The 18484-nt window shown below is 38.1% G+C and overlaps 1 protein-coding gene across 3 annotated transcripts in view; it reads right to left on the bottom strand.

Moving 5' to 3' along the window:
• Positions 1-18484, bottom strand: part of LOC121952187 (rho GTPase-activating protein 26-like) — a 99047-nt gene that overhangs the window by 12775 nt on the left and 67788 nt on the right. For all 3 annotated transcript variants that reach the window (XM_042498714.1, XM_042498712.1, XM_042498713.1), the window contains 4 exons: positions 12666-12771; positions 10235-10394; positions 8282-8426; positions 7829-8009 (listed from right to left, as the gene is read on the bottom strand). In XM_042498714.1, coding sequence (XP_042354648.1) covers positions 7829-8009; positions 8282-8426; positions 10235-10394; positions 12666-12771 — 592 coding nt within the window. The remainder of the gene's footprint in view (positions 1-7828; positions 8010-8281; positions 8427-10234; positions 10395-12665; positions 12772-18484) is intronic.

The following is an 18484-nucleotide window of genomic DNA, read 5'->3' as shown; positions in this document are numbered from 1 at the left end:
GAAGGGAAAGCATAGTTTTTTAACCAACCTAACTTGTTCAACCTCCTGCCTGTCCTCTGTATTGCTGTAGTTCACGGCATCTTGCTTTCATTGTAAAAATCTTAAGATAATGTCAGTGTTGCTTCTGTGACAACAGGAGAAACTAAAATTTATGATGCTCATTACGGAAATATTTCTGAGAGCTGTTCGCACCCTTGTGTTTTTTCTGGAGTCCAAACTTGATATTTGCAGGTCGTGCAGGTCACCCAGATTTATTTTGCAAAGTGCCTTTGAGCAGTACTCGATACATTCCTACTTAAAGAACCCTCCTTAGGTTATAAGCTTAAACTGTATTTGTCACCTTAAAAGGACATTTTATATTTATATGAATGATACGCTATAAACCACTATCTCATCGTTTTACTGTACATCTGAACTCTTTAACCCTGAGCTCCTGAAATGATTTACCACAATGGCAGCAAGAACTAGGCCTTTTTTTCCTTCTGAGGCTGCACAAAATATTGTTTGGGTTTTTTTTAATTTAATTTTATTTTTTTAATTACCATCAGGATGTCAATATGCATGATAAACACATCATTAAAGACAACAATGAATAAAACTATGCTGTGGGTGCTCTTTTGTCTGATAGGTGCCATGCTGTTAACTTTCTGGCCAATCAGACAGAGCTCTCACTGCTAAGTATGGTCTGATTGGTCAGACTGAGGGGCTAGAGTTGTGCTGCCATATTACTCATTTAAAATAGTTAAAGGAAAGTGTGAATGCCAGAGAGCAACTAATAGTATGTTGACCATATCTGACAATATTTTAGATAGAGGAGAAGCTACGTGGCACAAGCACAGGTCATGTTCAAATTTGAATCAAGAGCTGAGTACACTCACATATGTCTGTTTATCGCATAAAAAACTGTAATCACGATATTCAGCATAATGGCATATTGCCCTCATTCTTACTGTCCCCTGCTTCCCAGTTTAAAACAGGCTGAAATCTTACTTCATGTTTAACTGTAATGTCCATTTCCACAGAGCTTATTCAATTAGTACAACAGTCATGTCAAACTCATCACTTGGCTGCTCTGAATTTTTCTTCTCTAACAGAAATATTGTTTTCATTCACAAATTAATTCAAGTCTTTTTTCTGATTTTCCCAGTCAATGAATGGAACACAAGACCTGCAGATTTTTTATATTAAAAGTCTTCTAGCCTACTCATTACTGGTGGGATTTTAATGCAGTAAATCACCAGTAAAGTGTTGACTTTCATTAGCGGAAGCTTGACGTTAATTGGGAAAAAACAGAAAAATGTAAAAAGATTTCAAAACAGCAAAGTGGTGAGATTGGCCTTTGAGAATTCACAGCAAAAGATGTTTTATACTCATTCAATTGGAAAATAAGGCTTACTCACCTCTTGATTAATTTGTCTGCTTACTGATTATCATTTTGACTGTTTATGGTGAGTTTTCATCATCATTATCTCCTATACAGATCGAGCTGTAACACACTGCCACACTCATAACTGTGCAGCTTGAGTTGGTGGTCGGCATTACAGGTTCTTACAACAGATTAATTCTGTTTTCAGTGTTTTAGACGAGAAGGCAAGCCGCTAGTGAAGGCAGAGAACAGAAAAGGTCAGAGGGAGGAAGTCTACCCAGAACATTGTCTGATCTTAATGCCTTGGGCAAAATCAAAAATACCAAGTGTTATCAGGGTTTCAGCCTTATAAAACCATTTCAAAACTAAAGTGAATCCCTCATGAGCGACTGCCAGTGCTCGGTGTAATATCTGAAGATCAAAGAGCATGACAGAGAGACGTATTTTGTCTGTATAGTGCTGAAGGCAAAAATAGAGGAATAATAAATAAAATGGGAATGAGAGAAAATATCAAGAAACAGCTCATCAGTAAAGCCTCCAGACGCAGAGCCAAGCCATGTAACCTAGTGAGTGGCACTGCGTGTGTGTGTGTGTCTGTAAATGGGTGTTAGCTGTGGGGAGGAAATATTTCTATGGCAGGTTTTGTACAAACTTTCTAGTAACAATGGGGATTATTTTCAGCTTTTCACCGTGGCGTGTGGTTTTTTTCTTTTTTTGTGGAGGTAATTCAATTTTCCAGCTCTCTTTCTCTTTCTTTCACTCTATTCTCTCTCCATCCAATGCTCGCTCCTCACTTCTCTTTTGCTTTTTCTCTCAAATGCCAAACAGACAGGAGGAATAAATAAAAAATCACTGACTTTCCTCCAGGGACACAAGGAAGACAGAAAGAGACATTTTGCCATTTATTCTTTCACCTTAGTAGATCAAGTCCAAGTCCACGGGGTTAGCAGTCATATTAATCACATATGCTAGTGTAGAGTGTGTTACAGAGTCAGAGGCCAGACAGTAAACTTCTACTCACTTGCGCACTCGCCACATTTGCCAATAGGCCTTTGTTTTTCTTTCTTATGAACTTTTTTTTCCCTGCATTACTAGAAATAGTTATACTCATGTGATCTGCATGTGAGAGAACTTTAAAGAGAAATTATGAAAGAGGTGCAGGTCCTCCAGGCATTTCCCACCTGAACACAAACCAGAGTAGATGAACATAACCCCGGAAATGTATTTGAGGTACCAAAGCTGAAAATAACATCAGCCTCAGGGAGATGTGAGGTTTTTGAAGACCCAGTTGTTAACCTCTGTCCTTTGGACCCCTGCACTGTCTGTGATGAGGGTGCAGGCTGGCTTTTCTTGGAAATCCATACAGTTCAGGGAGACTGAAAATGGTCGAGCCTAGATTTGAGTCAAGCTCTCCAGACAGTCTCTGTTTACTGATTGTTGAAAACTGGAGACATTTTATGCTTTAAAAGGGCTTCAGTAAATCGAAATTTGAGCAGCTATTGTAAAAACATAAGCTACTTGTTCAAAAGAAAACTATCAATCATTGACTTTGCATGTAAAATAGGTTTTGTTGCAGTGATACTCTAAGTGTTACTGCTTGAAATGATGTGTTTGAACTGTATGATTTCAGCTGATGTTTCAGTTCCTGAACTTTATAAGAGCCTTTAAGGTACCTTGACACTATGACATTTGGAGTCTGGGCCGGGACTGCCTGCACACAGCTCTCATTTCTGATGTTACAAGCAAACATGGAGTGGCTGAGCCAAAGTGGCGGCTAGCTGCGCTAGCAGCGTTAAGCGTTAATACGTTAGGAATGTAACCGACATTGTAACTGTCTCACGAGTGCAGTGCAAAGCGGCAATGATAAACTAGCCAGTGGTACATGAATGAAACAAAGAACAAAGAAGCTCAGATTACAGCAGACACAGAGGAGGTGTAACTTCATTATCTGCTCAGGACATTATTACACTATATTTACATAGCAAATAGTTGTTTGCTGCAATAATAGTGTTCAAACTCTCATATATAGAACCTTTTATGAAATCAGTTTTCATTAAAGGTTCTATATATGAGAGTAGTTTCTATTGATCTTGACCTCAGATTCCTTCAAACTTGAACTCAACCCCCCATCAAAAGTGATACTGAGGCTCTATATCCTTATTATAATATCTTTAGAAAACTCATACAGCACACTGGTCCAAATATGACTTTTTATCGATGGAATGCGGTGAAAAAAATAATTGTGGTTCATGTCAAACTAAATCTAATTTGTTATGGCACAGTGTTTCTGTTAGTGTGAGCGTTTCTTCAAAACACAAAACATGAGGTTAGATCTGTTTCTTATAATTTGTGATGAGCTGAAAAGCCCCAGATTTTTTTTCTTTCATCCCATTTATCTTATTTTCTTATTCCTTGCATGATTAGATTGAATGGGTAAATTAGAACAACTTACATAATGTACAGCAAATCAAAGAGCCACATATAATCTATTTATCGTTAAGTTAGAAGTCTAGAGGACAGCACGGCCACTGTGCACAGACAAAATATCTGTTTGACCAGTTCTTTTTACAGGGACAAATTTTATTATCTTAAACTCCCATCCATCTCAACTGCCATTTCAAGATCATTTTACTGAGTCTCCTGGCTTCAAATATTTTACAATAACTATTTTAGTACAATGCTGAGATACATTTTTTCTCAGTAGATGCACACAGGCAGGTGTCTAGTTTTTGTTTGACCTATCATGCATTATTGTGATGCTCATATAAAACCTTTCATGTTCATTTCATTATCATTACCTGCAGACTTAAGCAGCAAGAGTGAGTAGCAGAGTGCATATTTATCTACATAAGAGTCTGGCTTATTACATCGAACAACATCAGAAGTAATACTTAATCAATTAGATGTTTGGTCTATAAAATGCCAAACAGTGGAACATATTGATCAGTGTTTCCCAAAGCCCAAGATGACATCCTTGAATGTCTTGTTTTGTCCACATACTGTTACTGTCATAGAGGAAACTAAGAAAATTATCACATATAAGAAGCTGGAATCTGAGAATTTTTGACTTTTCTTCTTAAAAAATTCCAACGGATTAAACAATTATCAAGTTAGCTGGCCATTATTTTAACAGCTGACGACTAATGGATTGATTAACCATTTAATTTTAGCAGCTCTACAATGGAAAGCAGCATGAAGGCCAGCGAAAATGTTATGGGTTTTCTCCACCTTTATCTATACTACTTCTTTAATCTCTTTCAAACTCCATGCCAACAAATATGGAATGATGTTCGCGTGCTGCTTGGACACAGACAAATGGAATTTGCAGCAATGTGTCCTTGCATTGCAGGAGAAAATGGGCAAAAATGAGCTCATCCACACATGTGTCATTTTGCCATAGGAGCTTGAGCTGACAAATACCTGTGGATACTAGAGTCATTTGTCCCGAGAATGAAGGCTGATTGTGACCTTTCACACTAAAGACAAAAGCCAGATGTTAGTGGGTGTGTTGGGGTTCTTTGTCCCTTGGGAAAGGGGCCTAAGAAGATGCACACTTTTGAGACCAATGCTTTAAAAACGACAGGTTGATACAATCTTGAGAATTTCATCGGATCTTTCTAGGCCTTGACAGCTCTTTTGAGATATGCATTTCACTGACTACTCCAGCTACACAGCTTTGGCAATACATTTTCTTTCCACCTTAGCCTGTAGTGTTTTCATTGTGGTTGGCTGCTGAAAGACTTAATATCACTCAGCAGCACTGTCATTTAATCTAAAATAAAATGTGTCCACACTAAGCTATGAGACTTTGGACCACACATTGCCCTTTTCCTGTTAAAGGCATTAAAATTAAATTTATCCTAGTGCAAAGGGTGTAAAGACTTCCATCTGAGAAATTGCAAGATGCTAACGACTAATAAAACACTTGACAGCACTCTATCCCACACAACCGTAACCTTAAGAGGAGAAAAGGCACACACAAAAAAATTGGATAGAAGATTGTGAACATATCATTTCATGCATCATTAGGTGCCTCATCAGGACCAACAGGTTGTTCACTTCAGTCACTGAATTTCTCTTTAGTGTGACTCATTTGTTCTCTATGTTCTTGAATATCTCTTTTCATGGCTCTACTGTTTTTTTTTTTGTCTTTTTCTCTTCCCTCTTCATATCGCCAACAAGCAGTTTTAGATGCTTTCTCTCCCTCTCTTTCTTATTTTTGCATAACATGCTAAGATAGACCCTACCCTTAGTTCAAGAAATGTTAAAAAAAAATCAATATTTCAATATTTAGAGCATGTGCTTTTGTTGCCTCAATAAAAAGCAAAGTAGAGAGTAGGAGAGGACTTTTATCTTCATAAAATTTAAGACATTTCCAACATAAATTGGTGCAGAAAAATTAACCCAAGGGCAGGAAATCAGGTGATTAATGCTCATAATATTTTGGAAGAGGACCCCCAAACGGGGGGGGTGCTCAACCCAATTTGGCACACATGGCCTCCTCCATTGTACACAAACCAAGTAGCCAACAGTTTGCAAGGTTGTGGGGTAGGTTGTGGTGGGAAGGAGAAACACACATTACTTATGAACATTTTGAAAGACCTGGATATCAACGGGTTTTTGGATAAGCGCAAGTATTAAGCATTTATTAGGAGGTACATCGTTGAGGTGTAAAACCTCAATCTAAGTAAGAACATCTGCATTTAAATAGGAATATTAGTGTAAAATTCATTTTCATTAGCCATGTAAACAGCTTATTGAAAATATTGTCTTTTTTGAAATAAGGGCAAAAACCAGAGTTGCCACCTACATTAAGAACTCTGCACGCATATATAAAGATATGTTCACTTTTACAAAGCAAATGACTTGAGTTTATTGCTGCAAGTGTGGTGGATGTTCAAACATGTTGCTTAAATTGATCACGTCAGTCAGATTATGGACTGATGCCCTCATCAGTGAAAGAGCAAACGACCCAAGGGGTATCCCATGAGTGGACAGACACACAGAGCAATGAGGAGAAATAAATACCAGACACAGAATTCTTGGCTAGAGGTGAGTGCATAAATAAAAGTTGGGTGTTACAACCTTCTGTGAATGAAAGATTAAAAGAATGAGTATGGGTGGGGGTTAAGGGGAGATGGAGTAGAGGTGGCAGTGGGGAGACAGAGGGAGAAAAGTAATCAGAGGGGATGTGCAATCGTTTTAGTGACAGACTGCACTTGAAGGATTCTTCGGTCAATAAGTGTGATGACTGGTAGTTTGTATCTTCCCTTGATCAAACAAGGTGTATATCAACATCCACGTGGCTTGTAGAAAAAAAAACATGAAAGATGCATGATGACAGACTCTGTGTGTTTGTGTGTTTGTGTGTGTGTGTGTGTGTGTGTGTGTGTGTGTTCAGCCCCATGTTGCTGTGAATTCCATATGCAGGCGTGTGTTTACACCTGTTAATAACTTCATCCTGACTGTGGTGCTTTTTCAGACCAGTGAAAATATTTTTTGTTTTAAGTTGGTCTTTGGTTTTGGCTGTGTGAACTGCTGTTGAGACAGAGAAAGCCTGAAAAGGGGGCACACTGTGTAAGGTAATCCAAAACATATGCCAAGTACCTGCTACATAATATATTTGTGTGCGCATGCATGTGAATGGTATTTTGTGTACTCATTTTAATTTTAAATTTCCCTAACTCAGAAGAAGTAGACTCAGTCTTCTATTGTTGGTACAATTGAAGTTCAGTTGCTTTTGAAAAAAGTTTCCCCGATGCTTTTGGGGTTTAAACCAACAACCTGCCTGTCATAAGACTTGATCTCCTAGCTCTTAGCTGCTACGTATGCATGTGTGCGTGCTGACATGTATGCATATGTGCTTGTGCATTCCTGTAAATTTCCGTGTGTGCTTGAAAAAAATGGGTGTGTACATTCTTGAACCTATGTGTTTGTGACTGTATTAGAAGTTCATGTTTGCATGTGTACATGTTTGTCTCTTTGTGAATACAAATGGGTCCAAACACCTGAAAATCCTTCACCTCTCACTCAAAAACATCTGCGAAAGTGTAAATCTATTTTTGCTTTTGTTGAGATTTCCCTTTGTGTTGTTTCTCTCTTGTCTTTTTCATCTTCACATATGCATCTTTCTTGATGTTGTATGTATGTCCATCCGAAAGTGTTTCCTCCAACACTAAAACACCTTTTCACTTCAACTTACAGTAACAATGGATAGCTCAGAAAATATTACAGGCAATAGAACATTTAAAATATGGGAAAATATGAAAAGGAGATCTCTTAAAGTTGTTAACTAACTCAAAAATGGTTGAACTGCAGTGACTCTGAAATGCAAGTAGTAGTTTTAAAATCGGGCTTTCACTGTTTTTCATTTAAAAATAAAAAACTGTAAATAACAGGGTCTGCAGCAGGTAGGTTACCACAAAGGTTAAATGCTGCTTCAGATTCTGAGAAATCACTCACAGTGAGCTGGGCCGGATTTGCCGGGTGTCCTGCTCTCCGTCGTTGCTGGTCAGGCTGTGTCTCGGGGTTCGACCTTGGCTGCTGCTGCTGCTACTGCTGCTGCTGTTACAGTTGGTTGAGGAGGAAACCGGCTGCTGCAGCTCGGTGACTGTGGCATTGACAAGACTGTTCTTCTTTTCACCTACAAGAATAAAGAAAAATGTAGATAGTCTTTTGTGTTTTCAGCCAGAGAGTGCTGTCGATGTTTTCTCTAAGTAGCCACTTTCATAGTGACATGCGCCTACAAGAGAACTTTCGGTGACCAGTGTGAACTCAACAAAAGGAGGTGGCTACAGGTCTTTTTCTCTTTCAAAGCCAAATTAAATGATAAAACCCAGCAACAGGGGGGAGAAAAACAACTTATCAAGAATTATGACTATTTTAATCAGGGGATAACTGGGTGGTTCAGCTCACCTTTCTGGGAATGTGTTGGTGTGTGGAAGAGTGTGAGAGGCCTCTCACTGCAGGACGGAGCTTTACTCTCTGCACTTCTCCTCCTGGACAGGTTGAGCTGCATGTTGGTCGGACCGCCTGCAGAAGTCGGCACATCCCTGAATATCTGCACAAACAAAACAGTCAAGTGTGAGTACAACTAAAGAAACAAAATATAAATTTACAAAAAGAAAATGCCAGTGAAAAGCTGAAAATGTATATATGTTTTGTCCATTGAACAACATGTGTCCGACATGTTTTTGCTGCTGTCAAGACATTCATAGTCTCGTATGTAAATGCAGGGAAATGTGGCTTATCCCATTTAAGACAGATATAGTGATCACAATGTTGTGCTTAAATGTTAAAACCTTTACATCAATGCAACAATATGCAAGGTTGTGATTTGACAGAAAAACAATTCTTGAAGAATATCTATATCTTATATTAATTCCTGAATTCATGGTAGTGAATTGCAACCTTTTTCTTTTTTTTGTGTCTTTTTCTGCTTAACACAGTGACAAAGCTACTTGTCGAAAAGTTGTGTTACATATATAATTACATATGGAGAAACTTAACAACGGGGGACATTGTGTGCTTCCGTTGTGGCACTTATTGTGACTGAAATGTATTTCTACTTGTTGTAGCACTATTATGCAAGATGCACAAAACACCATGCTGTGATAAAAGTATACTGCACACTGTGTGTTTTTTCACACCATCACTTACTTATCTCTTGATTTTTCAAACTTGATGTTTTTTCCTCTAATGCTGCTCTGCTTGTATTTTTTTTTCTTTCAGCTTAAGTAAAACATAATCATCCCCACATCCATTTAACTGTCAGCACCTTTTTCCTGCTTTTCAGCCATATCCACACCCATAGCTCCACTCAAGGCAGAAAGGGGAGGAATAACAGATTGGAGTGCTGGATAACCCATTTGAACATATTGGATTTTGTTGTTTTGGTTGCAAAAGAGCACAACAAAATGTAATGAGTGGGATCAAATGAAACCTTCAGATGTTTTAGTTCAGTACATGAGTGTATGAGAATGCTTGGGTAAATAAGGTTAATACTGTTTACACCTAAATGAAAACTTTTCATTTTATAAGACAATTATATATCCAAGGAGGGGGAAATAAAAAGCACTTTACACAAGCTACAGGCTGAAATCAGCAAACAGAATGCACAAAACGTCTGAAAAATGGAGCTAATAATCCTTTTGCTTGTGTAGAGAGGGCAGATATGTGAAGTGCGGGGCGTCATTATTCTACAGCGTCTACAGCAGGAGGCAGTGACACAAGGACTGTGATGAGATGTCTTTAAGGATTGAGAGCTGCTCTGTTGCAGCATGTATACTCCGTTTGTTTTGTTTTATTGCACTAGAGACAGCTGTTGTCTAGGCAGTCTGGATGAGGGACAGGTGTGTGTTTGTGTATGTGTGTGTGTATTTCAGTCTTTCAACACATTGGCAGGTGTCAGACATGTGCCATTTGTGTGTATGACCATTTGTTTCCTTTGTTGGCTGAACATACTCTGTGTGCATAATTCTAGGGTCAGAAACAGTCATGCTGATTTGTCTGTTGCCATGGTGACATCTGTAAGCAGCTTTGCCTATCAATAAGCTACTTGGATCTTAAGGAGATATGAAATTAGCTTTGAAGTGTACATATAGTATATTTATAGTTATGGTGTGTGTGTGTATGTGTGTGTGTGTGTGTGTGTGTGTGTGTGTGTGAGCGTGTGTGTGTGTGTGTGTGTGTGTGTGTGTGTGGCAGGTGCTCATTCAGATATAAAAAGTTACTTGAATTAATAGTTGTTTAATGCACAATTTAACAAATGTTTACCCCCTTGACAAAGCCAAGGGATTCATATAACTCTCAACCGACTCTGTTGCTTATGTGGTTCACTTGTACACATTCACACTTGCACCCTCTTACCCTCTCATGGTGCTCTATGAGGATCTCGACTACAATGTTCTGGAACTTGATGTCCATGATGGCTGCCACCGTCTCCTCCTGCGGGCGGAGCAGAGTTGGCCCGAAGACCACGCCCAGATTGGCGATGGTCATCAGGTTCTGCTGATGGTGATTGGCCACACTGTTGAGGTGGGGAAAAGTGAGAGGAGGAGAGTTAGTGAGTACCATTTGTATCACCGTCGGTAGGCTAAATAAAAGAAACACCTCTCTAAAATTTGGGACCCCTTTCTCTCCTACATTAAGTCTCTACTTCAATAGACATTTTATCTGATTACTACCTCTCTCCATATTTGTTTGTTTTTGTTTTGTCATGATTCTTTTTTTTCTTCTTCTTCCTCATCTGTAGCTTTGTGTTATGTGCCTGTTAGGACATGTGGGAGGGTGGGTGGGAGGTTGATCCTGGAGTGAAGGGTTTGCACTGTGCTGTTTGTTTACAGGTCAGAAGATTTAACATTTCAGAAAAATGTCATACTTCTGTTTTGCAATTAATATCATTTCTTTCTATAACATGCTTTCAAGTCTGTTTAATAAAGCATTTTTCTTTAAAGAAAAAGGAAAAGACAAACCCCTCTGTATAGGGCAAAATACAGCTCAGGATCCTGCAAAATGGACAGGAAGTTAAAGGTCCCATATTATGCTCATTTTCATACTTGTATATTGGGTGTCTACTAAAACATTATTTTATGCTTTTATGTTCAAAAAAACACTGTATTTCTTTATTACGGTCTGCCTGGTTATACCTGGATTCACCTAGCGCCTGTCTCTTTAAGCCCCCTCCCGGAGAAGCGTGGTTTGCTCTGATTGGTCAGTGTTTCAGAGTCAACCACATCTGCGTGCTTGACATCTTTTCACTGGCATTGAAGCCTGGGAATGTGACATCACAACTTCACAGAAGTCCTGACAGCTTGTTTAAAGTCAAAGATCTCTGAGTACAGACTGTGCATTTCTCTGTGGATTTGGTATTTTGATACTTCCACAGTACATATAAAGTATCTATATCTGCTTTATATTAAACAAGACATTGAAATCTGACTTTTTACAAAAAGAGACCTATGAAATTCACACATTTCTAAAACATTTTAACTTTATTGAAGGTAGTATTTATTGTTGTGTAAGTTTAGTAGACAGAAAGCTGAGAAAAGCTAAAGTGTGTTTACTGTGATCCCGTCATTCAACCTGTAAGCCAGTGATGATGATGACGATGAGCACCAGCAGGTATAATCCACTAAGCAGGTAAAGATGTCTATGTCTTCAGAATGCACTTATGCTCACGTACATGTTGTATAACCATGGCTGACGTCCCATTTGTCACACATTATATCAAGCTGCTGTTGTTGAAGAAAAGCCTGATAAAGCGCAGGGGGATTAGACGGGGCTTTGGAGTGAAAACACAATGCCAGTCAGCTGCTTTAGAGGAATAATTACATATAAGCCAACTGTGCCATGCCCTGCTTTTTAGCTTATGGGCTGCAGCAGCTTGTGGTTATGTAATCAACAGACAGATGACCTGTTTGATTTACAAAGTCTCTTGTCTATACAGTTTATTGTTGCTGAAACCATCCAAAATGTGGAGGAAATGGCGGGATTCAAGTCCTAGGAGGGAAAAAATGAAGAGGCAGTAGTCAGGGAACGGCCTTCATAAGAGAAAAATTAGATCTTTGCAGGAGTCTTAAAACTGACTTGTTGAACCCAATGAACCTGAGTGCTCATCAGTATCCGCCCCACTGAAATGTCCTTGAGCAAAACACTGAATTTCAATCAACTCAAAGGGTGAGCAGAATCCTTTTATCTCCCAGTCAGCACTGATTTGTCAGAAGACATTTAGATAAAAACTGGGCTGAATTAGTTTGAAATGTTTTTGAACGTTCATGTTATATATAAGATTCTTTCAACAGCATCAATGACTGTGAAGTATTTAGTGGTTAAAACTAAAGCTATATGTAAACTAAATGTATGAAAACTTTATCATGGGGACATCTTTTGCCCTGCAAATGGCAGAATAAGACCTCACTGGGCTACAATCATGGCACCTCCTACACTTCCTGGCATCCACATTAAGACCTGCACCTGACCATTAACCCCTCTTTCCCTTCAAGGGATAAGTCGGAAAATAGATTTGGCCTGATGGCTGCTGGATGGGTTTCTATTTTCAGAACCCACTGCCTTAATGCATGTGGTCAAGAGATTACGGAGTCCTAATCCTCCTCGAGGATGGACAACAACAACAATCGAAACAAGGAGTATTACTGCAATGTGGTCAAAGAAAGAGGAGAGGGCATGAGAGAAAAGGAGAGGAGAAAGATCCCTATTGCTGTTAACACAACATAATAAAATTAAACACTGCCGTTTTTAGGAACATAATGTCTGATACGGCATTTGTTTCTCCACCTACTTGGCCAGGTGCTTCATTAGCAGCTCCAGCATCTGTCTGTTCTTCTCAGGCAGCCGGTGCACCAGCGCATGGATCTCTGTCACTCTGGCTTCTTGGTTATCCAACTCTGTACAAAGACAGGGACAGACTGTTGAAGACTTAAGCGAGTCACATTTGATGACTTCTTTAATGCACATTCATGTATGGAGCAAAAACAAACACTGAATTGGGTGAAATAAAGTGTCTTCCACTGGTATGCAACCATCCGTTTATTCTTGTTACAAAGGTGAGACATAATGTGTGTTCATGTGTCTGACATTTGAAAGACGTTGGTGTTAACACATACACTAAATCACATTCTATAAGAATGAGCTAAGAATAGAAAAGATTCAAGTACAAGGACTGTAGGTGAAATAACAGCTCTTTTTATGTGGTAAATATCAGTCATATTTAATGTATGTGTTATGCAGAGGTCTTCATAGCTATAGTATGTGAATATAATTGCTCAAGATGTGAAGGACTAGGCTGGAGATAAAATCACCAAAACCAACAGTGAATTGCTCTGTCTAACACACAGTATCTATGTAGTGAAATTCTGATATGACTTATTCCTCTGTCCCATAGTGTTTCACTCCTTTCAAAAAACAATCTAAAAAAGCATAACAGCAAGCCTCAGCATTGCACTAGCCGACAAGCTTTTTCAATGCCATGAACGCAGACACTGTATTTTACTTTAAGTTAATCCCGCATATACCTTCCTGCTGTCCTACATACTCTGTAGAGCGTGAAATGTGTATCAATCTGTGACTGAAAATAGTCCTAAACAAATGCACTATTTTCTCCTTGTTGAGTAACTTCTGTTAGAAACTATTGTGCTCTGTTGTTTTAGGTAATTGTTTAAATTCAACAAAACAAGAGCTTATGAGATATCAACACAAAAATCCACCTTCTTTTCTCTCTCTCTTTATTTTGTAACGTGTCCTGGATGGCTTCTTGCCTTGTCATTTTCTTTTACTCCACTGCTCTTCTCATATACTCTACTCCACCATACCCATCAATTCTTTGGATGATTCTGGATGATTTTCCCCTTCTTCTATTTTTTCATATTTATTTATTTATTTGTTTTTTTGGCCAACCTCTCAATGGCATCCTGCAGGATGGTAGGTAGGAAGATTCGCCACTGAGTAAGAACCAGTGGACTTGGGGCTGGGTGCAAAAGATAGTGAAGATGTATTCAGGGACTACTGCATCTTTTGTTTTAGTCTTTTCATTGGATTTGATGACAGTAAATAATACAGAATTACGCCAGTCTTACGCTTGAAGTTTGAATCAGAATTTAGTTAATTAGTAAAGTAATATTGAACACTTTCTAACACTCATAACACAGACTAACAGACCGTTTTGCCTCTATAAAACAGAGGAACAGAGATTCAGACAAAAAGACTACTGGAGTCAGACAAATGAAGAGGTCTTTCAGTCACTGAGTGTTTAACTCCGTTGCAAAGTGCAAAATCTCTGTGTCCTGGTGATTAACAGGTCATGCAGAGCAGACAGACAGGCACAGAGATCTATTGTTGATAGATGACAATAACAAGTATGGGCTGCAGAGCTAGTCGATTGAGAAATGACAGCAGACTCATAATAGATCAACCCTCAGGCCTTGGCTGTCAGCGCCAGGCAATTCACTCGCTAATGGCACAGTATCTCACACACAAACACACACACGAACACAGACACACAAGCAAAAACAAAAACACACCAACACTTAAATATACAGTGAATGTAGACCAAATATTTACAAGTATTTGCCCTCACATAAAAAGAAAATAATTTAGTAGATGCACGCAAACAAAAAATCATGTAACCAGTCAGTCACACACACAAACATACAAACTGAAATACCTATAACATACACAAGCATGTACACTTCCACTGCACCCATACATACCTCCAAACAGATGCATGCACATGAAAACAGCAACACTAGCGACTTTATTCTTGTAATTTCCGACTTTTTGTCTTAGGAGAGTATGACTTTATTCTCGTTAAATTACAACTTAATTCTCATAATATTATGATTGTTTTCTCAAAATTATGAATTAATACTTGCAATATCATGACTTAATTCTGAAATGATTTTTTCTTCAATGTAGCATTAATGATCCGTTGTAGAATTTAAAGCTGATTTCAACATTTTGTTTTTACACTTGATTTTCTATTCCAGTCCCACTAATGTCACTAATACAAGGAGACAAGTAAACTGAATATAAATTACTCATAAGCTACATATTAATGTGCATGATATTAATTACTTGTATCAACTAATAACCAAGACAGCCGAAAATGTAATGAACATTGTGTTTCGGGTGCTTTCAGAAGTGTATAAACTACAGGCATCCAATTGTTATAATTACAGTCGTATTTTCAGATAGACTGAATTACATTCTTAGGTGTACTTTCAAAATAATCGCTACTGCTACTCTTTGCAATCTTCTTTGCCAATCCAAGAGCAACATTGAGTATTCTCATTTTGTTTTCTTGTTTACATTTCTAATTTGAATATTTTTTTTAATATAAATTTCAAAATAAATTCAGTCTAAAAATACATACATTTACATTTTAATTATACATTTAGGGCAATGGACAAGGATCAGTATGTAGATGCTTCATGTAGTTGAAATACTGATAATTTAGTCTTTAATGATATCAAATGTCACAGACATTCATTCCAAAATTCTTTGGGAAATATGCTTATTTCCTTTATTGCTGGGAGTTAGATGAACTTATGGATATTAACCTCAATAGACACAAAGCTGAAGCCAGGAGGCAATATAGCCATGTAGCTGTTTTCATACCTGAATCAAAAGAAAATCACTTAAAAGGATTCATAATAAAATAAAAAATAACATTTGATGGGTTTTTTCTATTCACATATACTGTGCACACACTCACTCACACACACACACACACACACACACGCACACGCACACGCACACACACACACACACACACACACAGCAGCAGCATCTGTGATGAGTCAGAAAACAAAACACACGCACTAAACGTAGGCTGAATGTCTATGTAACACTGCATTCAGTAGCTATGGTGCTGAGTCACAAGTGATTACACCAAGCAGAAGTCATTTATCATCGCAGCCTCCAACTCATCCATCACTTAACAGATGACCTTTTCAAGCCACTTTCCTTCTCACCTTGAATTTCAGCCCTTCAGACAAACGAATAAATAAACTATGTTCCCAGTATTCATGGCGTGTCTTCTAACATACTGTGGGGGTGCAGGCATTTGAACAGCCAGCAGCTGCACCTGCACACAAGGACGTTGATATTCACAGAAAACATCTAATCAAAATGCATGCATATTCTCTTCTTGTCATACCTGCATGTTTGCATGTCTACGTGCACATGAATTCAGCTGAAACTGAATTTTCTGGCAGCCACTGAATCAGATAAGAATTCAGCAAATAATAAGAAGTTTCATCCATCTCAACTGTAATCAGCACAGGATCATTTCAGATAGCATAAAATCTGCTTTTTTCTGCAAATTAATTGTGCTTGAATGTAATTGCAAATGTATTTAGAGCAGAGCATACCTATAAAAATAATAGCCAGCATGTTTCCATAGTATATGCACACTATGTGCAATTTGGGATAATCAGGACATAAAGTATCCACATTGTTTGGTTATGATTTGCTAACACTATCTAACCCAGGCAGGCTGATAGCAGTGGTTCCCAGCAGGTGGGTCAGGGTACAAAATTGGGTTGCAAGTTATTTCTGAGTTGACAGCAAGAAACTCTAAAGTTGGCAATTTTGTAAAAAAAAAAAATCCAGCACAGAGCTTTTAATTTGAAGTGCCACTTCTGTTTATTCTTGTTATAATTTCCTTGCGTTCTAAGCCGATGTATTGTTTACATTTTGTGAAATAAAATTGAATATGTGGCAGTTTATTTAATGTGTGGATCTTGAATCAATAACTAGGAAGAAATCTGGACCTCATGCCTGTACTAGAAGGGAACCACTGGCTTAGTTGCTAGTTTTACAGACACTTCTAACTTTTAATTTGAAATCAAATACATGAGCATACCTTTAGTAAACTACCACCTTCCTTAAAGCTCATGGCTCTGAGAAATGAAATGAGAAAAAAACAAGTCTGGGTGTCCCTTCATCAAAACTTCATCTGTACATCTCTTAAGCAAGAGGCGATTTTGATTATGCATGGAGAACACGCTTTTACAATCAAAGGCGGGAAAGCAAACACCCACATACAATAAATGAAGCATGCCTCACTTCAAGAAGCTTGCCACATCTGCTGACCATTAGCTGATTCTTAACTCCAGTACTCCCACCTGTTCTACTTTTTACCATTCATTATTCATACTGGACATCTCTCAGTCTGCACAGTATATCCCATTTATTTTCATTTTCAACCAAATTGCCAAGTTTTTTTAAGAGTGGGGTCCTGTGTATAAACTGTATGTTTCACATTTTTATATTAAACCAGAACAAGAGACCAGATGATATTAATTTATCCAGAGCATGACTGATAAAATTTAAGGAAAAGAAAGTCAAATGTTTTCCATTTCCTTAAAGACACTATTGAGTTCTTAAACAATATTTCTAGGCTTAATTTGAAATGTATCTTTCCAAGTAGTTACTGTCAACTAAATGCATTATCTTCAAAGCTGCACTCATTCATCAATATATAACAATGGGTGAAACGATTCCATGTCATGTGGTGACAAACCAACAGAGAATTATCACCAGACTCTTCACTCTATCGCTTATCGTAAGGTGAGTATATGTCAATGTTGTGTTTCCAGCTTGTTCTGCTACCCCCAAATGGCCAATTAAATTAATCAATACTGCTTAAAATAAGTATTTTGCCACAGGAAAGATGATTGTTTCATAAAACTGGGCAGTCTATGCAGTGGAAAGATGGAAATGCTTTTGAAACTATTGCTATATGGCCAGAGAAAACAGAGAAAAAGGATGATGGCATTTGTTTTTGCTCAAGAGGTAGAAAACCTACAACTATCAAAATACAGAATGATGCACCTGATGGGTGACGTAATGCAAACTTCTCCATTTGACACAGTGCTGGCTAGATGGTCACAAACAATCTTGTATTAAATGGAAGGCTAAAGAATATTTCTGAAAACATTTTAGGCAAGAAATAGGCAGTAGAAATAGACCTAGTTTTACTGTTTGATCAGAGTTTGGTCTGAGTTTCTGAGTCTGAGTTAGTCTCTTGGTCCACTTCTGCATGTGAAGCAAGCATTTCATTTCAGTAACAGGCATCAAACTTCATGGACTGACTGTCATAAATCTGAAAGCAAAACGATGAGGAGGTGGCTGACGTATGGGTAAACAACAGGTGCTTGTCTTTGTCTCAGTAAATCTCCAGTTCTCTGTTTCCCATTTCATGTAATCTATGTCTTGTCAAACTGAAAGCTGGGGGCTGCCTGGCTTTCACTGGCCGAGATGATCAGAATTATTATGCAGGAGATGAGAAAACATTATGTTTGACCACCGTTTTAGATGCAGGCTGAAATCACACCACCTGGCTAGGAACAACATAACATTGACTACATCTGGGAATGAACACAGAGCAGCATGAATTTTTGACTGCCAAGGCTCCTACAGCTTAAGGCAAGGTAGATTCAAACTTTTACAGACTTTTTTAATTCTATTTTGAATTAAGTTTAAGACCAATTTTTCAAATAATCAAAATTGAAGAAAGACAACTGCTTTTTGGTCTCATGGAAAAGTTTGATCATCTACGTCAAATGTTGGAAAAACAACCTTTTCAGAGTGGAACGC

The sequence above is a fragment of the Plectropomus leopardus genome, chromosome 13, assembly GCF_008729295.1.
Source record: "Plectropomus leopardus isolate mb chromosome 13, YSFRI_Pleo_2.0, whole genome shotgun sequence".
NCBI classification, from domain to species: Eukaryota; Metazoa; Chordata; class Actinopteri; order Perciformes; family Serranidae; genus Plectropomus; species Plectropomus leopardus.
Note: the sequence above shows the minus strand (reverse complement) of the source record. Positions and strands in the feature narration are given on the sequence as shown.